Source organism: Coffea eugenioides, chromosome 6, assembly GCF_003713205.1.
Source record: "Coffea eugenioides isolate CCC68of chromosome 6, Ceug_1.0, whole genome shotgun sequence".
Taxonomy (NCBI): Eukaryota; Viridiplantae; Streptophyta; class Magnoliopsida; order Gentianales; family Rubiaceae; genus Coffea; species Coffea eugenioides.
In genome coordinates this window covers 11,958,813-11,977,831 of record NC_040040.1, presented here as the reverse complement: position 1 = coordinate 11,977,831, position 19,019 = coordinate 11,958,813, and the positions used below count along the sequence as shown (strand labels likewise).

General features: G+C 37.7%; 2 protein-coding genes across 2 annotated transcripts; both read left to right on the top strand.

Annotated features, from left to right (window-relative positions):
* Positions 1-6,335: 6,335 nt before the first annotated feature.
* On the top strand, positions 6,336-7,448 carry LOC113774676. Its single transcript, XM_027319274.1, has one exon. It carries the CDS (start codon positions 6,492-6,494, stop codon positions 7,059-7,061), a length of 570 nt encoding a protein of 189 aa, XP_027175075.1. The 5' UTR covers positions 6,336-6,491; the 3' UTR covers positions 7,062-7,448.
* Positions 7,449-16,479: 9,031 nt separating this feature from the next.
* Positions 16,480-17,477, top strand: LOC113774842 (pectinesterase inhibitor 3). The gene has a single exon (XM_027319476.1). The coding sequence runs from the start codon at positions 16,668-16,670 to the stop codon at positions 17,217-17,219; it is 552 nt and encodes a 183-aa protein (XP_027175277.1). The 5' UTR covers positions 16,480-16,667; the 3' UTR covers positions 17,220-17,477.
* The last annotated feature ends 1,542 nt before the right edge of the window (positions 17,478-19,019 follow it).

Here is a 19,019-nt window from a genome sequence, read left to right as displayed (position 1 = left end):
TCAGCAATTAACACAATATTTGTCAGGGATAGAAGGGAAAATTAATAATTAAAATACCAACAATTAACACCCTATCATAGGTTAAGCTGGTGTAGTAGTATAGGCTATACATGCACCTATGCTAATGCATTGAACTGATGTTAGAAGCCAAACGTTGTTCAATTAAGCAAGCAAGGCGCTAGTGTTTATTATCATGTTAATTTGGAGTATGTTCAATTTGCACCCTTACAGTTTTTGGATTAATTTTTCATACACTGACCGTGTATATAATATTACCGTTAAATGTATGACAACTTATCTATATTTAAAATTTGAATCCAAATTTTGCTCGTATGTCATATACTTAATCGCGATAATGTATACACTGCTAGCGTATATAAGATGTATTCAAAATTTTTTAGCTAATTTCCATGTTTCACACCATAAACTCTTATGTTAAATAATTAGCATCTAAAAGATTTTTTTTTTTTTTAGTTAAATTGCAAATTTTTATTGATAGAGAACTAAAACGTATACGAAGTGGCATATACACGCTATCTATACATCAATGAGTCTCTACAATTATTCACAATCCAAAATTCAATACAGCTCATCAAACTGTATCAAAACACTTATGAAAAATACCCCACCTACGCACTCAACAATCAGCGACCAATTCTCCTGAATCTTTGGCGCACATCTTTTCATGAGGCTCCAATATACCGGTTGGTAACCACGTTGCTTCACTTGCATGTATCACGAAAGCAAGCAAGCCGGAAAAACAGTTTTGAAAATTCCTGCCTGTAATAGATAAATGGTTCTTTTGGAAAAGAAGAATAAAAAAAAATATATGAACATAAAAGGGAAGGCATTTAACGGCGTCCATTATTCAAAGTTTGCTATACTAGTGTCTAGCTTGCAATTTGCACGAGAGGATGACTGCAGTCTTTTTCAAGGATATTTTAAGAGATACACACATTACTTGGACCTTCACAATTTTCACATTGAGTAAATAAATCATCTGGAAATTTCGAGGCAAAACGAAGGATCACAACCAGCTTAGGTCTGAACAGTCATTTTTTAATACTTTCTTAAGTAGACTATGGTGATCAATCATAAAGCCAAAACTGGAATCTTGCATTAATTCTATGTTGGTTATGGAGTTGAATTCAGAGACAGGCCATCACACAATGTTCCAAGTTAACAGCGCCACGACAGGAGGCGATGCACACCCGTTTAGGGTCAAAACCATTTGCTGGGAACGAAACATTGCCAGAAGAATGTCTTAGACCCCAGGATCATGAAATGGAGAAGTTTGAATTTCAACTCTGATTTTCAGGCTAGCAGCTCCGTACCTACCCCAAATAGTCAGCCGTGGTCCAATTGACCAGCTAACTAGGATTTTTTTGGGCAAACAAAGATGAAAAAAATCAATAGAATCATCGCCATCACCCCTCATGGAAACATTAACATACACACAAATACACACGGAATTAACTAAAAGTATTAGTTTTTACAAGCTTATGCACATATTATAATACATCTATAGCCTTACTTGTATTTTACACTTTTTTTTATCAAGCAAGAACCATTCCATAGCCTTCCTTTCAGCCAATGCCTAAGCAAATTAAAGACAATTGACGCTCTTATAGTTAATGCTTAGGTACAATCCACAATAACTACTGATCGTCTTTTTAAAAAAAAAAAAAAAAGACTCGAAAATGTCCTACTACTAAATTACCCTACCAACTTATATCTTGAGGGGACAAACCTGCCAAGCATTAGGCTTAGTGTCTCCGCAAGTAGCATAACATGAAGCAATCAGTTGTTCTTGTATCAGTAGCCGTAATGCCATTTTTCTTTTTTTCCCGTTTGTTTCTTCTTCGGTTGAATTTGTCAGATCATTTTTTACAACTTCTTGGTTAAGTATTTTATCCTATTTATGTGTCTCATTGTCATCCAAGTTCCAAACAGAGGCTTATTTAAAAGATAAATCATATTATCATTTCAGCATTCGTCAACCAAACAGAATTCCAGTTTTTCCCCCTTTGACTAAACAAATGATTCTCAGGGACTTCAAGGGACAGGACGTGATTTTGTTAAGTTAGACCACCTTTGGTGGATTTGCTCTATTAAATTGTGCACTAATTTGAATTTCTATTCCGTCTTCCTATTCAGTGACTTCGCCAGTCCATCTCTCTAATCAAATTATATCCCAAAATGGAGTTTCAGAGCCATCAGTATGACCATGCAGACAGAACCTTGATGCTACTTCTGTGAGTCAGTAGACTGAAAAATTCAAACCCCGCTAGCTTTCTTCCTGCCTAGAACACAATTGTTATAAGAGTGAAGAAAATCTCTCTAGTAAGAGAAAATATAGTGCACAATTGAATAATGATAGATCACAATGACATCGCCTGCCATTTCATTTTAATATTCTTGAAGGGAGTACCGATTTGATGGTCCAAGAAATGAAATGAAACTTGTTCTAGAAATCCAAAAACCATTGCTATGAATTCTGTTATAATTAAGAAAACGTACACATCATGCAATCAATAAACATGCCCGAAATCTGCATATTGATCTAGAAGAGTTGAAGGCCATATAGAATTAGTTTAAGCCTTCTCATTAGCCTACAGTAGGAGTTCGGTATACCCGGAAAACGGGTTTAAACGCATAACAAAATTCGGAACCATCGAAGTCCATGTTCTCCTTCAACGCTCACATGACGCGAGCCATAAAATTGTTCGATTGCTCTCTAAAAAGCATACATTTAACTCTTCAATTTACCACAACTTTTGGTTATCATACTTCAAGAAAATGTGTTTATAGGTAATACAAATTACAAATTCTAAAATATGCAAATTGTTTGTACATAATATGAATCTGAAAGTTGTAGCGGGAGTCCAGTAATACACAAACAAAAACAACCTTAAAAACACCGAAAACAACTTCACAAATATCAAAAACATAAAAAACAATCTTAAAAAATACCAAAAATACAAAAAGAAAACCTTATATACAGTAAAAGTTTTTCAATTACATTGCTACGGTAAAATATTTTAATAACACCTCTAAAAACAGCTAATCCAAACGGATCCTACATCTTCGAGGCAAAAGTAGAGGAATCGATTTCTTGTATATAATATATGCTCCTTAACTGGTAGTAAAGGTATAGAGTCTCAAGAATCAATCGTATGCATGCACAGATACAAGAAAAAGGTTAACGCTTTAATTTTGATGTAGGTGTTGGAAACAAATACTCATAATTTACGCCCTGTAGCAAGGCATCTCAAGAAGGATCAACAGACCATAATTAATGGATTCTTGGTGCTGGAGTACTATTAAGCCTTCGTCGTGAAGGGCTGGGACAACTAGGCCTTCTAAGCCATGTTTGGTTAAGTCGAAATTTGGACGACTATGGAAAACAAAACACATCCGGCCGACTTAAATTAAATCCTTATGGGCTCGAAACCCTCAGTCAGCATTCATGACATGCAGACTGACATAACAGTTACAAAGCCTAATTAGGCTGGCTTGTAAGTAATTAGATTAGTGACCAAAAACGTTAATAATTTAGTGACACTCGGCGTCATTTACTTCTCTCTATAGTCTATATGTTCAATGCAAAAGTGAAGGAACCGGTTTCTTGTATATGTGCTTTTCATTTATTGGTGAATTCTTACGCATGTAAATACAGAAGAAGAGAGGCAATGCTTTAAATTTGAAGTAGGTGATGGAAACAACACTCATAGTTTACTTTTTTTTTTTTGGAATAAACGAATTCTATTAAAATAACATACTAGGATAATTTACTGATAACACCTTTCTTCTGAATATGACGCTTTTTCACAGCACCAAGGCATATGAAGAAGAACCAGACGATAATTTACTGATCTTTGCTTGGGTTGCTCTGCTAGGATAATTTGGTTGATTGAAGCCTTTCGACCTAGATTACCAACGTTTATTTCTGAATGGGGAAGCCATTCTTGAGTGCTCGAGAGCAAGAAAGCGTGGTCTTTTCACTACGCCTTTGTTGTCAAGGGGTGGGACGATTAGGCCCTCTGAGTTTGTTATGAGCAAATTGGGACGACTTAGAAAAGGCAACACTTCGGCCCAAGTTCGCTCCTGCTGGGCTTAAAGCCCTCAATCAGCCGACTGATCACAAGAAACTTAGCGTAAAAGGTTGCAATATCTAATTAGTTTCGCTTGTAAAAAGTTAGCTTTAGCTTTTAGCAAATTGACATAACTATAACTAATTGGCTTTTGGAACCCCTATTCACTAGTTTTTGCTCTTGTGAATTCGATCCCATTTATTCTTATTTTCACAAAATTCCTCAAAAACAACAAAAAAAAGGAATTCACAAAATGAACGGTGATTATTTATATCTTTGAGCTCCCACACAATCCAAGCAATGAAAAGAGGAAGTACCAAGATTATACTCAACCCAATTGCCATACATCATTGGCAGGAAAGGAGCAAAGATACCGCTCACCCTCTATATCTTAAATTACCACTTACTTAATTTAAAATCGTGGAAGGAGCTTGCGTCCCATAATTATAAGGTCTTAAGTTCAATATTCACGGGAATGGAAAGGATAATACTAGGAGAGCTTTTTCCTACAAAGGGCCTAATCTAATTGGAATAGGATCAATCGCAAACTGTAAAATGGACGCGAATAGCTGTGGTTTATACCAAAATATGGTAACGACAAATATAGGTATCTTCCGTGAGATGTATAGTATACAACTCACCGAAGCGCTCAGATGAATGAAGCCTACTTAACAAAACGAATGGGCCAAGTTCTATTTTGATTTGGACAAAAGACCTTCCATTTATTTATTTTCTTTTGGGGGCAAAAGAGTAGTATCTTTCCATTTACTGACACCACGATAAGAAATTAAGACGATGTATTTGGGCCCCATCCACGAGTAGTTAACATCGCAGCCCACAAAATCAAACCTGTGGAGGAGGGCAATTTCTCATAAAATCGTTGCAGTTATACTGGAGGACCACAATTAAAAACATATCAAAAAAGGGATATTGCAGGGCTTGAAATCAGCGGGATAGTGTAGGCGAACCACACATCTCCAGATCCAGGGGCCTCTCCAATCCTCAAACTCCACAACCCCTTTAGAGTTTAGCCTTTAGCGCTCCAACGAGCCAACTAACCAATCACAGTAAATGACAATAGTGTCTTGCAAGCTGCCTTCAAGAATCCATTCCATCACCTTGACCTAACCTCAAACATGCTATGCTAGTAAGTAATCCTCCTGGTCAAGGATGCTGTCACCTTCAATTTATTATTGTTAATCTTTCCTAGTCCTGTCTGGTCCACCAGCCAACCCCTTACATAACAATCCCACCATAAATTGGATCGTCCATCAATTTATTACTATTAAAGAAAATTGGGTTCTGATCCTCAGCTGGTTTTCCTCATTTGTCAGTGTATTGTTATACTTGTACTTAGTGGTTTTGGTTACATCATCTTGCACTTCATTAATCAAGCAATTCTTCAATTATTATCCCGGAGTCTTCCAACCGCCCTTCATTACATCCAAACATGAAACAACAGTAATGATGGTTCGCATGGAGTGATCATTGTGTTTGATTATGCCATATGTAAAGTCACGCCAATTGTTTGATGGGCTTCTTAATTATGTGCAAGTTTTGCTCGTTTGTATACGTACGGTTTTTAAGGGTCGGTTTCGAAATTCGATAACTTGTTAAAAAGTACTTCATCAACGGAGCATTCGATAAATAAGTACTTTTTTAAGTATGTTGTCTGAATACATAATTCAATAATCGCTTATTGTATTGAATAATGTGTAATTTAAAATTTTTTAAATTTTTTTATCTCTTTATTTAGTTCATAATATAGGATAAAATAATTAAATTCAATGTTTCATTTTTTAAGCAACAGAAGTTATTTTAAAAGTACCAAATTTAACCTTTTGCTATTTTTAATTTTATGAGATAATGTTTATCAAACACCTCAAAAAAGTACTTTTAGCACGTAAAAGTGCTTTTTAAACAAAAGTACCGTAATTCCAAACGAGGCCTGTGTGTAAGTTGAGAAAGATGAAAAATTTGTGGATATTCTCTTCTGTTATTTTCCACAGTAAAATAAAGCTCTTCTGTTAAAATGATCAAGCACGACAGTAAAAATTTCTAGTGGCTGCCAAGTAAACAGTAAGGTACCCAAGTTTAGCACGACAGCCACTCTAAACTATACAAGTGGCAACTGACATCCGCTAATTTGATAGAGTTCGGGTATCAATATTCGGATCTTCCTTTCGCATCTCACTCTCGATTCTTGGCATCTAATCTCAGATGCCTTCCAGCTATCCAATCCAACGGCCCCCATTCATCTCTCTCATCCCATAAATACCACTCATATTTTCACCATGCTTTTCCGAGAAGGCGGAAAGGAAAGAAATACTCTACTAATAAAAGGAACCGTCCTCTTACCGCTACTGTGTGACTGTGTGAGAGAGAAAGTGAGCAGAAATGAGTGCTCTGGATTCTCCGCTCGAGGTTCTGGCATTCGACTACCTGCGCTTCGGCCTGTTAACGCTCGTCAACAACGTCTGGACGTGGGTTGCCGTTGTTACGGCCGCCGTCAGCGTGTGGAGATTAAAGGCTTCGTCATTACCTCGCAGCAACTTTCCACGTGAAGCATCGCGGCCGGTTGAGAGACTGGTGGCTGAGCCTGCATCGGCGACGGCTGTGGTGGCTTCTGCTATAGTCGAGGCAGCTAAACCTTCGACTGCGGCGGCTCCATCATCGCCGTACTTGTTCAATGCAGAGGGAAGAACGAGCGGGAAGTTTACACTTTACTATGATCGGAGGGAGGAGGACGAGGAGGAGGATAGACGTGATGACGTAAACGGAGAACTTGACTGCGAGGACGGATGTATCGGGGATGAGAAGCAATGGTTCGGGGAAGGTTGGTGGGAGGTAACGATGAGAATGAGGATGGGAGATCATATGGGGTTCTACCGTTATCAGGATTTAACGGTGCTAGACGGAAGTGTGGTGAGATTGTGGGACGGTTTGCCGGCTGAGAAATGGAGTTAGTAGTTGCGCCCCGTTAATTAGCTGCGGTGGCGGTGAAGGTGGTACCATTATGTGGTAGGTGTATTTTCGGTGGTGGATGCAGCAGCGCAGAATCAAATAGCCGGTGGGCTGGCCCGGCCTTGCCTTGCCTTGACTAGAAGCAAATTATTATTATAATTAATTAATAATACGAAGAGATAGTGGTATTTACTATTTAGTTTTGGAGGTGATCAATTGATAAGGATCATCCCAAAAAAAAAAATTTTGTACATAGTATCAAATATTTCTGCTTGTTAATAATTTAAGATTTGCATTTCTACAATGTCCCTCTCTCATCAAACACAATTACAAAATAACACAACATCTGGAAATGTGCCTGGGCTTCATTTCCTGGCGTATTTTAATTTTTCCTGTTATTGGGGGGTGTGTTTGAGTTTTATTTATTCATTACCAGTATTTTTTTAGTAGCTTCATTTGACTCAATTATCGTCGGAGTTTAGAATTACAATTTAAGGACTTTTTATTTTAATGTGATGTGATTACAGATTATAATGATGAGAAGCGATATCCAGTCAAAGCTTCTATTTCGAAGTCCGTCTCAATTTTCTGTCACGAGCGCAAAACGGCAGGCAGGCCACAGGAATCTCAAGCTGAGTGAAAGAGAAAAGAGAGTTAATTGATGACACGGCTCAAATTCTCGTGGTCTCGTTCTCAACTGCTGACTGAATTGGATTGCTATCCTTCCATTTCAAGTTTGGACAACAAATTCGAAAGGATGGTTTTAATTCCCTTTCTTTTTTATCGAAAAAAAAATTCCCTTTCTTCTTCACCAACCAATAACAGCTAAGGGACTTCACATATTTCACCCAAAAAATTATGACCACTGGTAAATCAACGGATGAAACCTAAGTTGTTGGCTACCAAAAGAGAGACACTACTTGGATGTATAGGTCAATAGATCATGTATAGATCAAGGGATCGATTGATCGTGTATAAGTTAAGGGATCGAATCGATCCCTTGACCTACATTTTAATGTCCAGAATATCCTGAAATGTTCAGTTCATGGGTGCCTACGTATCCGTTTGAGTTGGTGGTGATTTAGTCTCCATTGGGTTATCTTTTGATCCCTTTAGGTCTCCTGCTTCTCCTGATATAAAGCAACAATATATATTATAGAATCTATCGTATTCGGAAAAAAAAAAAAAAAAAAGAAGGAAGGTAAAGCAACGGATGAATCACCTCACAACAGTAGAGACGTTGATTTCATTTTCTTTGGTTAATGCATACATTTGCTGACACTAATTCTCATGAAATTGATTTGACTGATGAAAGGCGCACTAGTAAATATCCTTATACTATATAAGATTGAGTTTTAGTCAAAAAATAGGTTGAATTTCAACAGCATAGGTGGGGGCTTTCTAGGAATGTGAAATGTTGTGTGTGAATTTAAAAGTTTTAGGTACAAGTTAATAAAGCATGTATTTGGGTATGTTTACTGAAATGACCCCATTTTAATACATTTAAAGTTGTCATTGATGAGCCATCTGGGTATTGATGGAATGTGTAATTAGTGTGTAACTGTTTTTGCATTTTGTACAACCCATCCATGCTTGTATGATGGTGTAATTACCGGAATATCCCTTAACTACCAATAATTCCCCGCCGCAAATAACCGTTTGAGATGTTGCTTTGTCTGAAACATTTGAATGGCAATCGGATTTAGGAAATGAGCCAACGATTTTTCTATCAATGGTAGGAACCCATTTCTCTATCATTTATAATCTGCATTTATGAGCCACAAACGTTGGTCAGTTTATCCCCTTTCAACTTCAGGAGTTAAGTTTTCTCTTTTTGCCTTTGTCTACAACAATTTGCCTTATCGTTTTCTCTTCCATCCGAGCTCAACGCTGAAATTACCTATTATTTCGTCATTAATTACACCCAATTCAATTGCCAAACCATTGGTATGTTAATACCTAAATGGTTAATTATCAGTTTCTCCCTGTTCGCATTCTAGGATTGAGATAATTCTACCTGGTTTCATACTAATCAGCTTAGAATGCTCTTCAGTCCCAACTACTCCTGGTGGTTCAGTATGAGGTTAGATTTCACCCCTCCCCCCCAATTTTTCAGTTCCTCCCTTAATTTTGTCGGTGTGTTCTTAGTACCTATAATTAGTGACTCTTATTGCATTGTCTAGTTGCAAGATAGCATTTTTTGGGTTGCTTAACCCCAATTGGTCTGAGTTGATTATAATCTTATAGGTTTGGAGCAACAGCAATAAAGAACTCTCGGTGGGGATTTTGGAATCAGATTAGCTCTCTGTGTTGCTCTGCCTTTCTGCATTATCAATGACCTTGAATTTGACATAGTTTTATTGTAATGCTGTGTGAATTGATTGATCATATCGTTTATTTTTTCATACTAAGTTTTATTTCTTCTCACAATGTACTATTATTTGTTCAACAAAAAAATCTCCTTTCCCACAGGCACCAAACACCCGCGCGATGCGTGGGCACTCCTCCCTAGTAATACTAATAATAGAGAGTAATGGGTTCTGTCAAGTTAATCTTTAAGTAGAATCCACACTCAATTAAAATGCAACTAATGTTTGATTAGCATCTGGTAATTGCTGGTAGTATAGTTTTTTATCTCCGTCACTGTGCACTTACCCAAACAATGTTAATTACTATTAAGGGAAGAAGGCTGGAAAAAAAAAGAAGGTCAAATAAACTGCATGTTGCAAGGCAGGGATACAAAACCTTAATTACTGCATGCTCTTTAGCTTGAAAACCTTAATTAATTAATGCATGTTGCTGACGGACTAGTTTCGCCAAAGCCAAAATGTGAATTCTCTACTCCATTCTACCCTTTATTAAGCGAAGCATCAAAATTTCCTTGACGTTTAAGTCTATTATCACAAACCTATTTATAAACTTTCTTTTTCCTGTATCTGATAATACACTGAACAGCATATGACTGTTACTTTTTCTAATTACACTGTACACAACTGCTTAAAGGTCTTTCAGTCGCTTTCCCAGTATTAATTGTAGCAAATGCTTGTGCTTTTTTTTTTTTCCCCCCCTTAAAGTAGTCACCCAGAGGCAAATTCTCATTTGGCCTCTTTATCATTTTCCTAAAGTAGATTGATGTTCATCTTATTGGCCAACACTACAAGGATCCATCAAAATCAACCCCCGTAAGTGGAAGAATTCATCTCCCCATTTTATTTAAAGGAATATTCAATTTCCAGATTCCAAAATGCTTTGGTCTGCTTTTGTTCTTTTGTTCTTTCTTTCTTTTTTAAAATTTCCTTGCGACCCTATGGTGTCCTCGTCTTTCTTGCTTGCTTGATTCCTAATTAAGAGTTTTCCATTGTGTAAATATGATTATTATCTTTTGTTTTATTTTATCTAACTTAGACAATCGAAACTGCTTAAATTTGACGGCAATTTGCATTTTTTGCTTCTTTTTTGTAATAAACATTAAAGTAGTATCAGCCATTTCCTTCTCTCTTTTTTTTCATTTTTTCTTTATTTTTAAATTTTGGTATCCTTCTAATTTTAGTATCTGTATTCCCTCTTATCGTCATATTCATATCAATTCTCATTTTAATATGTAACTGAATGCCATAAAAGCTTTTTTTTTTTGGGTGTTAAAATCAAAGTATGCCCAAATTTGTTTCTTTTCAACTTTAAATGGATACTCAGTTAACTTGTTGTCCTATCACAATCTCTTTTTCCTTTTTTTTTCCCCGCAGAAAGATTGGTGTCATAGATTAAAATAAATCAACAAATTTGTGAGTTACTAGAATATTTGTCTTTTAAAAAGAGCTCTATCCAAACACACTCACAGTATATAACAACATGATTTCAAACTTTCTTATTCCAAAAAACACACACAAGATTCTTTCCCACTGCCCCGAATTTTATAATCGTTTTCTCTTCAACCTTTGTCATTCTTTTTTTTTTTTGGCCCCCAAAAAGGGGCCCACTCGACAATTTTTTGTTTGGACATGACGACGCTGGGGGACATTTCAGCCGCCGCAGATATGGTTGTCAATTTGACAATTCCTCTCGCCGTTAATGGCAATTTACTTCTATTTTTAGACGCCGAACCTCAAATTTAATGTCGTGTAAAATTATGAGACCTACCGTAGCAGTCGTTTAACTTCTATCAGAGTTTTCCGGCCAACCTCATATTTCTGAAAGTAGTAATTTGAAGTAATTTACGCAGTACGCTATGAAATTAAAATAAAGACACAGAAACTGACACGGAATTTTCCTAAAATATCAGGACCTTGTGATTGTTATATAAAAAAAAAGAATAAAAGAAACAATAAAAATATGTTTCTATTTGACTCGTCCAAGAAAATCAGCACCAGGAGTATTATTAATATCTAAATGGAAAATCCAACCGGAATTGACTGCTCAAATGGTCTTTCCAGCGAGACGCCAGCTTTGTGAAATTGCATGAATGGAATAAATTGCTTGCACAGCAGTAATTGTCGCGTCTGCCATTTTTAGGAGCAGTAGTGCTACTACTCTCATTTATTTTGATCAACAACTTGCGCTGCAAGTTTATGCTGTCACTGTCAGGCGGCGGGCCTGATCCATATACATATACAGTATATTATAAGCTCATTTTTAATTAATAGTATATGTCCAAACATCAAAATAATAAGGTGGAATGCCCAACAACTTGTGCGTCTTTCTGCTTGCCACATTCAGTAATTCCCTCCCTTCCCTTGTATGTTTGTACATCACATCCTATTCTTTTTTTTTTTCGATACAGGGGTGTCCGGACCAATCCTTATGAGATCCGATTAATCCCCTGCAACTCGAGCCCGACGCCCCAACCCGACCAAGGCACGTTAAGTGCACAGGCGTCCCCGTAGCGCAGTTTCGAACCCGAAACCTGAAAGTCCCAAGGGAACGCTGCTTCCATGTGGCTAAATCCGTGGGGCCATCACATTCTATTCTCTGGGCACGGCTTTTACAAAATGATGCTTCACTTAATTCTTTCTTCTTCTTCTTTGCCTAAATGAATGCTGGTTTTGTATCCAGTCAATCATTACCCCATTTGCAAGGAACACGCCCGCCTTGATGGCAAAAGAAAATTGTTTTTCTTTTCTTTTCTTGTTTTTCCTCTACTAAGATGGTGGAATTTGAAAGGACGCCTTTTAACAAAAAAAAAAAAAGAAAAGAAAAGTCAATCATTACCATGGCTGCTGAACATCGAGGAAGGTGGAAAAGTTCGCCTGTGAGCATGCAAAAAGCAGAGACGTGGGCGTGCGGTGCTTGCCTTAACGCTTGTGGATAATTGTCTTGATGACTTTCTTTTGCAATGATCATATGGAAATGTCGGGATGGAAATGAATCCTCGTCCGTTAATTGTGTTTAAAAAACTTGTCATGTGGGGTACTTGTACTGAGTTACGACACCAGACCGGTGGCGGGTCAAGGCAGGGACGCTGAAGCCACGGGGCTGTGCCCACACAATTGCATATCCCTTCAATTAATTTTAGGTTTGCTCCCAATAAAACTTTCGGGTATGAATATATTGTAGGACTAATTTATGATTTGATGAAATTGAAATATGAACAAACACAAATCAAAAGGTTTTGTCTCTGGTCATTTTGTTTCTTTGGAAGTTATTTATATGATTTGCTCCTTATTAGTCAAAATGACGTGTCTAGACATTTTCCAATTCTTTTTTAAAAAACAAATTACGTTACTTTAATGGTGTATCTAGAATTAAGTAAAACATTATAATTTGATTAAAATCCGTACTATTAATGTAAAAATAATTATAAATTAACAGTATATAAAATTGATGGCTAGCTCAAGAGTCACTCTGTTGTTGTGCAAGTCTATGTGGACTATCCGTGTTCTAAGCTATGCTCAAATTTCTATCTTGGCCCAAAACGTCAAGCATGCGGGCACCACATGGATGGTCCAGTCCAACATTATCTGAGAAATTCTGGTGTTACTGTTGACAAAAAATACTTACCGGATGGATTTTATTGCATTGCTTCGACATCGACGCTGTATAAACAGTTTGCAAGTTCCGCATTGCATGAAGCATATATTATATCATTCTCAGAGAAATAACCTATTAATACCAATTTCTTTAGAGTTTTACGATTGCTTCTACTTCGTTAAAACTAATTTCTTTAGAATTTTATGTGAGAATATTGGCATCAATAATTTGGGAATTTCATCAACTGTACTAAGCTAGCTCAATTATGTGTGCACCAACGCATTGATGTGACTATCTGGGGCAAATTACTTCCCATCAACAATAAAAAAGCCTCCTACACGTAACATCATGCTTCCTAATATGGGTTGAAGCTTCCCACATGCCAGGACGCGGGGCTGTAGCGGTTGTCAGAACAACCGTTCCGGAAGGTGTAACACCATTTGTACATAGTGTAATATCATCTGTACAAGGTGTAATAATAAAATAACAGCGAGTAACACTAGAACAACATTTTTGTGGATCCCACACGGCGTGAAAATCGAGTTACAAGACGTGATCTGAGCCGCATAAATTTTTGAGGTCTCATCCAATCTGTGAACTGCCAGGGACGGTTATCTCTGACAACCGTCCAGGCCCCTCGTCCTCCCATATGACAACATGTTCTAAAAGCCTGGCAACCTCATCAGCAGAATCTCTATCATTTTAGCTTTTCCATCCAAAAAGAAAAGAAATTATTATCGTAATCCAGTCTGAGCTGTTTCTGTTTCTTCTAGTACTTCTGAGTTAGGTATAGTGTGACTGCTACACTTCAGCTTCTAAAATCCCAACCTATTTCTGCTCTTCGTTTCTTCTTCTTCTTCTCTCCCCCAACCCCCTCCACACGCACCGTGAAGATCTGGCTATGATGATACGTCGAAGGACTAATTCAGAACCTCTCACTATATCCAAGGGCAACGGCTCACCTTAACTGGTCCATAGTAAACTTACAAAAAATTGCTGATGCATGGGACATAATAATATGAAGACGGAGAAGCTTTAATAAGGTGACCAACGGAGCTGTTAAATGGAACGAGCAACTCGAAAGCTCGATTGAGCTCGACTCGATGAAGCTCGAACTTGGCTCGTTAATTGTGGTAAACGAGTAGAGTTTGAGCTCGAGATATACTCAACTCATTGTTATCCGAGTAGTTCGATTCGGCTCAATAAGAAAAGGCATATATGTCATTTCACAATTTAAAAGAATAAAAATTGAAAAATATAGGTTTTTATTGTGATTAATTTACATGAGTTTGAGCTCGAACTCATGAAAACTCGACTCGTTTGTGATAAACGAGTCGAGCTCGAAATCGAACTCGAGTCATATGTCCCATTTGATGAGTCGAATTCAAATATATTTCAAAACTCGTAGGTCTAGTCGAGCGAGCTCGAACCTGATTCGATTTAAACTCGACAGTCAAATACTCGGTTCCACTCGGCTCTCAATTAACAACACTAGTGACCAAGTTTTGACTATTGAGTAACCACTGACTCAATTATTTTCATGGGATTACATCCTGCTGGTGCGCGATAATTTGCTTAAACCGGGGCATTCATTGGATTAGAACTTTTCGAAGTCGAAGCTCGTCTTGCAAATAAAAAGAAGACAAGAAGAAGTAGACAGACGCAAGGAAGAAAGAAAATTTGATCTCTTTCATAGAATTGGTGTAGCTTCTTTTTTCCTACCGTACAACGTGGGCAGCTTCAAAGATGTTGTGGGCAGCTTCTATTCTCTTGGTGCAATTGCAATATTTATTTTTTTTGTCGTCGGGAAGGGGTTCAGGTTTAACGAGATAAGGATTGATCAAGAGAGACGGGTCACAGTGCATATTGAATACGGAGGCATCACGAGTTGTTCAACACAGTTGATAAGTGACGTGTAAACTCTTTAAAATAAATGGCTTTAGCATTCACACACAAATCATAGCCCATGCACAGCGAGGAGTCTGGGCCCTTTCAAACCTGCAATGTCCTGCAGCAAGCACATGCCATGCTCTGCTACCCTCCAATAAAAGCGCAGTGCTTTCGAAGGAGAAATACAACGTTTAGATCACATGATTCCTTGAGGTTTCGTCCAATTATTTGGTTTGGCATGGAGCCCTTTGTCGTGCCATTTGTTTCCCAACTGCAGCTGAGAACCAAATATCAAGAACAGTTGCAAACTGGTGTTTAACTCCGAATCAAACATGACTTCGTCAATTCCCGTAATTGGTTGGTTTTTGAGGTGTTTTGGTGACCATTTGAGACTTGATTAGGAGTAATTGGTTGGCAAGGATGCACAAATTCAAAGCTTGAACGGGAGGGATGAGAGGGTTTGATTTCGTGTCCATGCTTGCTGGCCAATCACTACTTTAATTTCTGGAAGCCGTGAATCGCTGTCCATGCCATGGGAGCAGCGGAACAAAAAGAAAAGAAAAGAAAAGATAGAAGGGCCCATTTGAATAGTACTAGATTATAACTCCATCAGGTCGGGAAGAACGAATCAAAAGAAAATGAAAGGCATCATAGCAAAACCGCGAAAAGCACTTCATTAAGAGCATCAAGAAATTGTCCGAGTTTATCCCGTCAATTGCAGACAAGATAACTTTTTTAATTTTCCACAATTTGTGTGGGGAGAAAATTGCTGTCATAGGTTAGCTTGCAGCAAGCACTGGCATTGAGTGGTGATTTTCAATACATGTGAGATCGTTTGAATTGTAATTTATTTATTCATATAAAAATGAAAAATGCAACTATATATCATGGATTGAGACTTCAGCACAGCATTAATTACTATGATATCAAAATGTGGGACCGAATTAACATGGAACGAGCGTCCGAGAGCCCTAGGTAATCTTTTGGGCACAGCACTGCAAGATCCAAATAAGAAGCGGAACTACAGTAGTGAAAGTTCATCATGCAACTTAACTTACGGCGGACCAGTGATTAAGTACGCAAGAGCACCTTGCCTGGTAAAACAAACTGTGCACCTAAGCAGCCGTATAGTTCGATTGTATAGTTCAATTTCCGTGAATTTCTTAAGATTCTGTTAGATGACTTCATAATATAGGTTAGAATAAGATTAAAAGTAAAAATAAGTATAGATTATAATAATAAATAAATAAAGCGAACTATGCATGGCTGGTAAATTTGGGTGGTGGAATTAATGCTGGACAATTGTGTAGCTGCCACTGCTGCCTTGCCTGCGGCGCATTAACTCCTATATGAGGCGGTCCATTTGTTTTTACGATGAGTATATGTAAATCACATCCAGGGAGCATTACCTATCTCACGTTTTTTACTCGCAGGCAAAAATATACTAGTAACAAGATTGTGAACCTGACCAAAACATATTTGTATTCTTTCAAAGCCCGAAAGATCACCATAGCTACGGACATTCTCATATTTTAATTTTCTCCAACTTCGAGACCATATATACTAAAGAATCTCTTTCTACTCTAAACTCACCTACCCCTACAAAATAAAACCAATAACTTCCCTCTTTCTCACCCTCAAAGCCCACAACACACTATCTATGTACCTAGCTGCTAACGATTGAACTATCCTTTCCCACCCCAAACCTACATTAGAAAAAGAAACCAACAGGACACTGAGATACTCCGTCTGAGAATGGCTTTGCCTTTCTCTTTCCTCCTCTCCCTCTTCGTCCTCCTCCTCTCCTCCACCGCCTCAAAAGCCCCCAAAGACCTCGTCCATGCATCATGTGCTCATGCCAGCTACCCCAACGTCTGCCTCAGAACCCTCTCCTCCTACTCCGGCCAGGCCAACAGCCTCCGGGGCTTAGCCCAGGCAGCAGTCAAGGTCAGCATTTCTCGATCTCACAAAGCCTCCAGCTTCCTTGCACGACTCAAAGGCCACAACAAGAGAGAGCGGGGGGCTTTAGGTGACTGCATACAACAAATGAGTGAGTCTGTTTATGAACTCACCAAGACTCTTTCAGAGCTCCAAAATCTCCGCCAGGGCAGCGAATTCAAGTGGCATTTGAGCAATGCAGAGACCTGGGTGAGCGCTGCCTTGACTTATGAAGATACTTGTCTAGATGGATTCAGGGAGATTGATGCTCAGGTCAGGTCTGATGTCAAAAGGGCCATCACCAATGTTGCTAAAGTTACTAGTAATGCTCTCTACCTCATCAACCGTCTTGATGGATCCCGTGGTTAATCAATCTTGGAGTTACAACCTTCAAGAAAAAGGTAAAAAAAGAAAAGAAAAGAAAAGAAAAGAGATGCCTAGTACGTAGTACCATGCTTTTCTGTAACTTATATATATATGAACCTTTTTGTCACATGATGACTATGGATTTTCTGAGTTTTTATCAGGTCTGTAATCTGTATGAATTTGTGTTCGCTGATTGGTGAGTGTTAAATTATTAATCTTTTTTTGTCAAAGTAGTGGCTGTACAACTTCTTTTGCATATTATTATTGTTACCTTTCTTTCTTCTTTTCTCATTGAATGAAGAAAAAGAAGCAGATTTTGCAATAGTTTTTAAATTGATTTGACTACTGCCCATGAGTCATTCTGTATGACAAAAGTATCTGGTGAGTCATTCATTTGCGTAGTTTGAAAGAAATCGTTTCATGCTCTCTTGAATCTTGGCATAGCAGTAGCAGCTGTACGTACATGGCATATTGATGCCGAAATGATCAGCCAACAGCATGATGGGATGCCATGACCGGAGAACCCCACCACTTGTTCTTAAGCATCACGATTACCGTCTGTTTTAGCACAGGCATTCTAAGGATTAATTGTCTCTATTAGCTGGATTCAGGGAAAATCGTATTAGTAATAATAGTCTAGTTGCGCAATATTCAGGCTTCGGATTATTCAAGAATGAGGACAAATGTGAGTTAAATATTTCAGCTCAATAAATCCTTATCTCATAAATGCGCCTGTCTCATGCCCACTCGCCATAATTATTACTAGGAAAGAGTGTTCTGGTATGACGCACAACTGCAGATGCCGAATGCAATGCGCATATTTTGCCCCGCAGGGTCTGAACTAAGTAATCAGGGGATTTTAGCAACGAAAGAAAAGAAAAGGAAGATACCAGATGCTGTATTCATTCATATCAAAAGAACCAGCCTTCAAAAGAAAATCTGGAAATGCATCTAACCAAACAACTCTGGAATCCAAAAGTTTTGGGTTTGGGGTCTTGGAAACGAGCAAACGAGTTTGTTCTACCATCTTTTCAAAAGTTCTGAATAGACTGGAGTAGCTAGCACAGAGGACTGATAAAATCAACAATTTCATCATATCAAAGCTACGAATGATGATGATATTTTCTTACTCACGCAGCACTAATTCATTTCAAACCTAATTGGCACAGCAACATCAATCGATTGTCTTAAATAAAAGACTAGTAGTGTATAACATCTTTTAGTGAAGGAACTCTCAAAATCAGAAACTGTTTTCTTGATGTGAAGGAACTTTTGACTTGTTTTAAGTTACTTCACTTCCTTCTATCATCAATCTTTTAAGTTATTCCTGTTCAAAATGTTTACATTGAAGCTAATGCTCTTTGGAATTTTTGTATGACAACCAATAATGTTTTTTTAAGTACTTCCAAACAATTTTTAATTACTGAAATTCCCTACGATTGGCAAATTAGTAACAGAGTTTTTCCAATTGTTTTACTTCCCGCAAATATTTGTCACTGCATGTACATAAAGTTATGATTAATGATCTTGACTGCATTAAGAATTTCAAAAGTAATATTAAAATTGTTTAGTCTCGAAGGATTTCTTATCACATGAAATGAAAATTTCGTTTGTTTTCTTCTTTTGGTAAATGCATGAAATAAAATGTAAAATCAGGTTATTAGTGCAGATTTAAGAACTACTTGGGATGCTATTGTGGTTATGTCAGACCTAAGGGGCAGTCATGTAATTTACTTTATTTCCATATCTTCTAAACGAAATAATAATAATACTATAATGTTAATATGTTCTGTTAAACCCATT

Coding starts and splice junctions, on each gene's coding strand:
- LOC113774842 (XM_027319476.1), top strand. CDS start 16,668: ATGGCTTTGCCTTTCTCTTTCCTCCTCTCCCTCTTCGTCCTCCTCCTC.
- LOC113774676 (XM_027319274.1), top strand. CDS start 6,492: ATGAGTGCTCTGGATTCTCCGCTCGAGGTTCTGGCATTCGACTACCTG.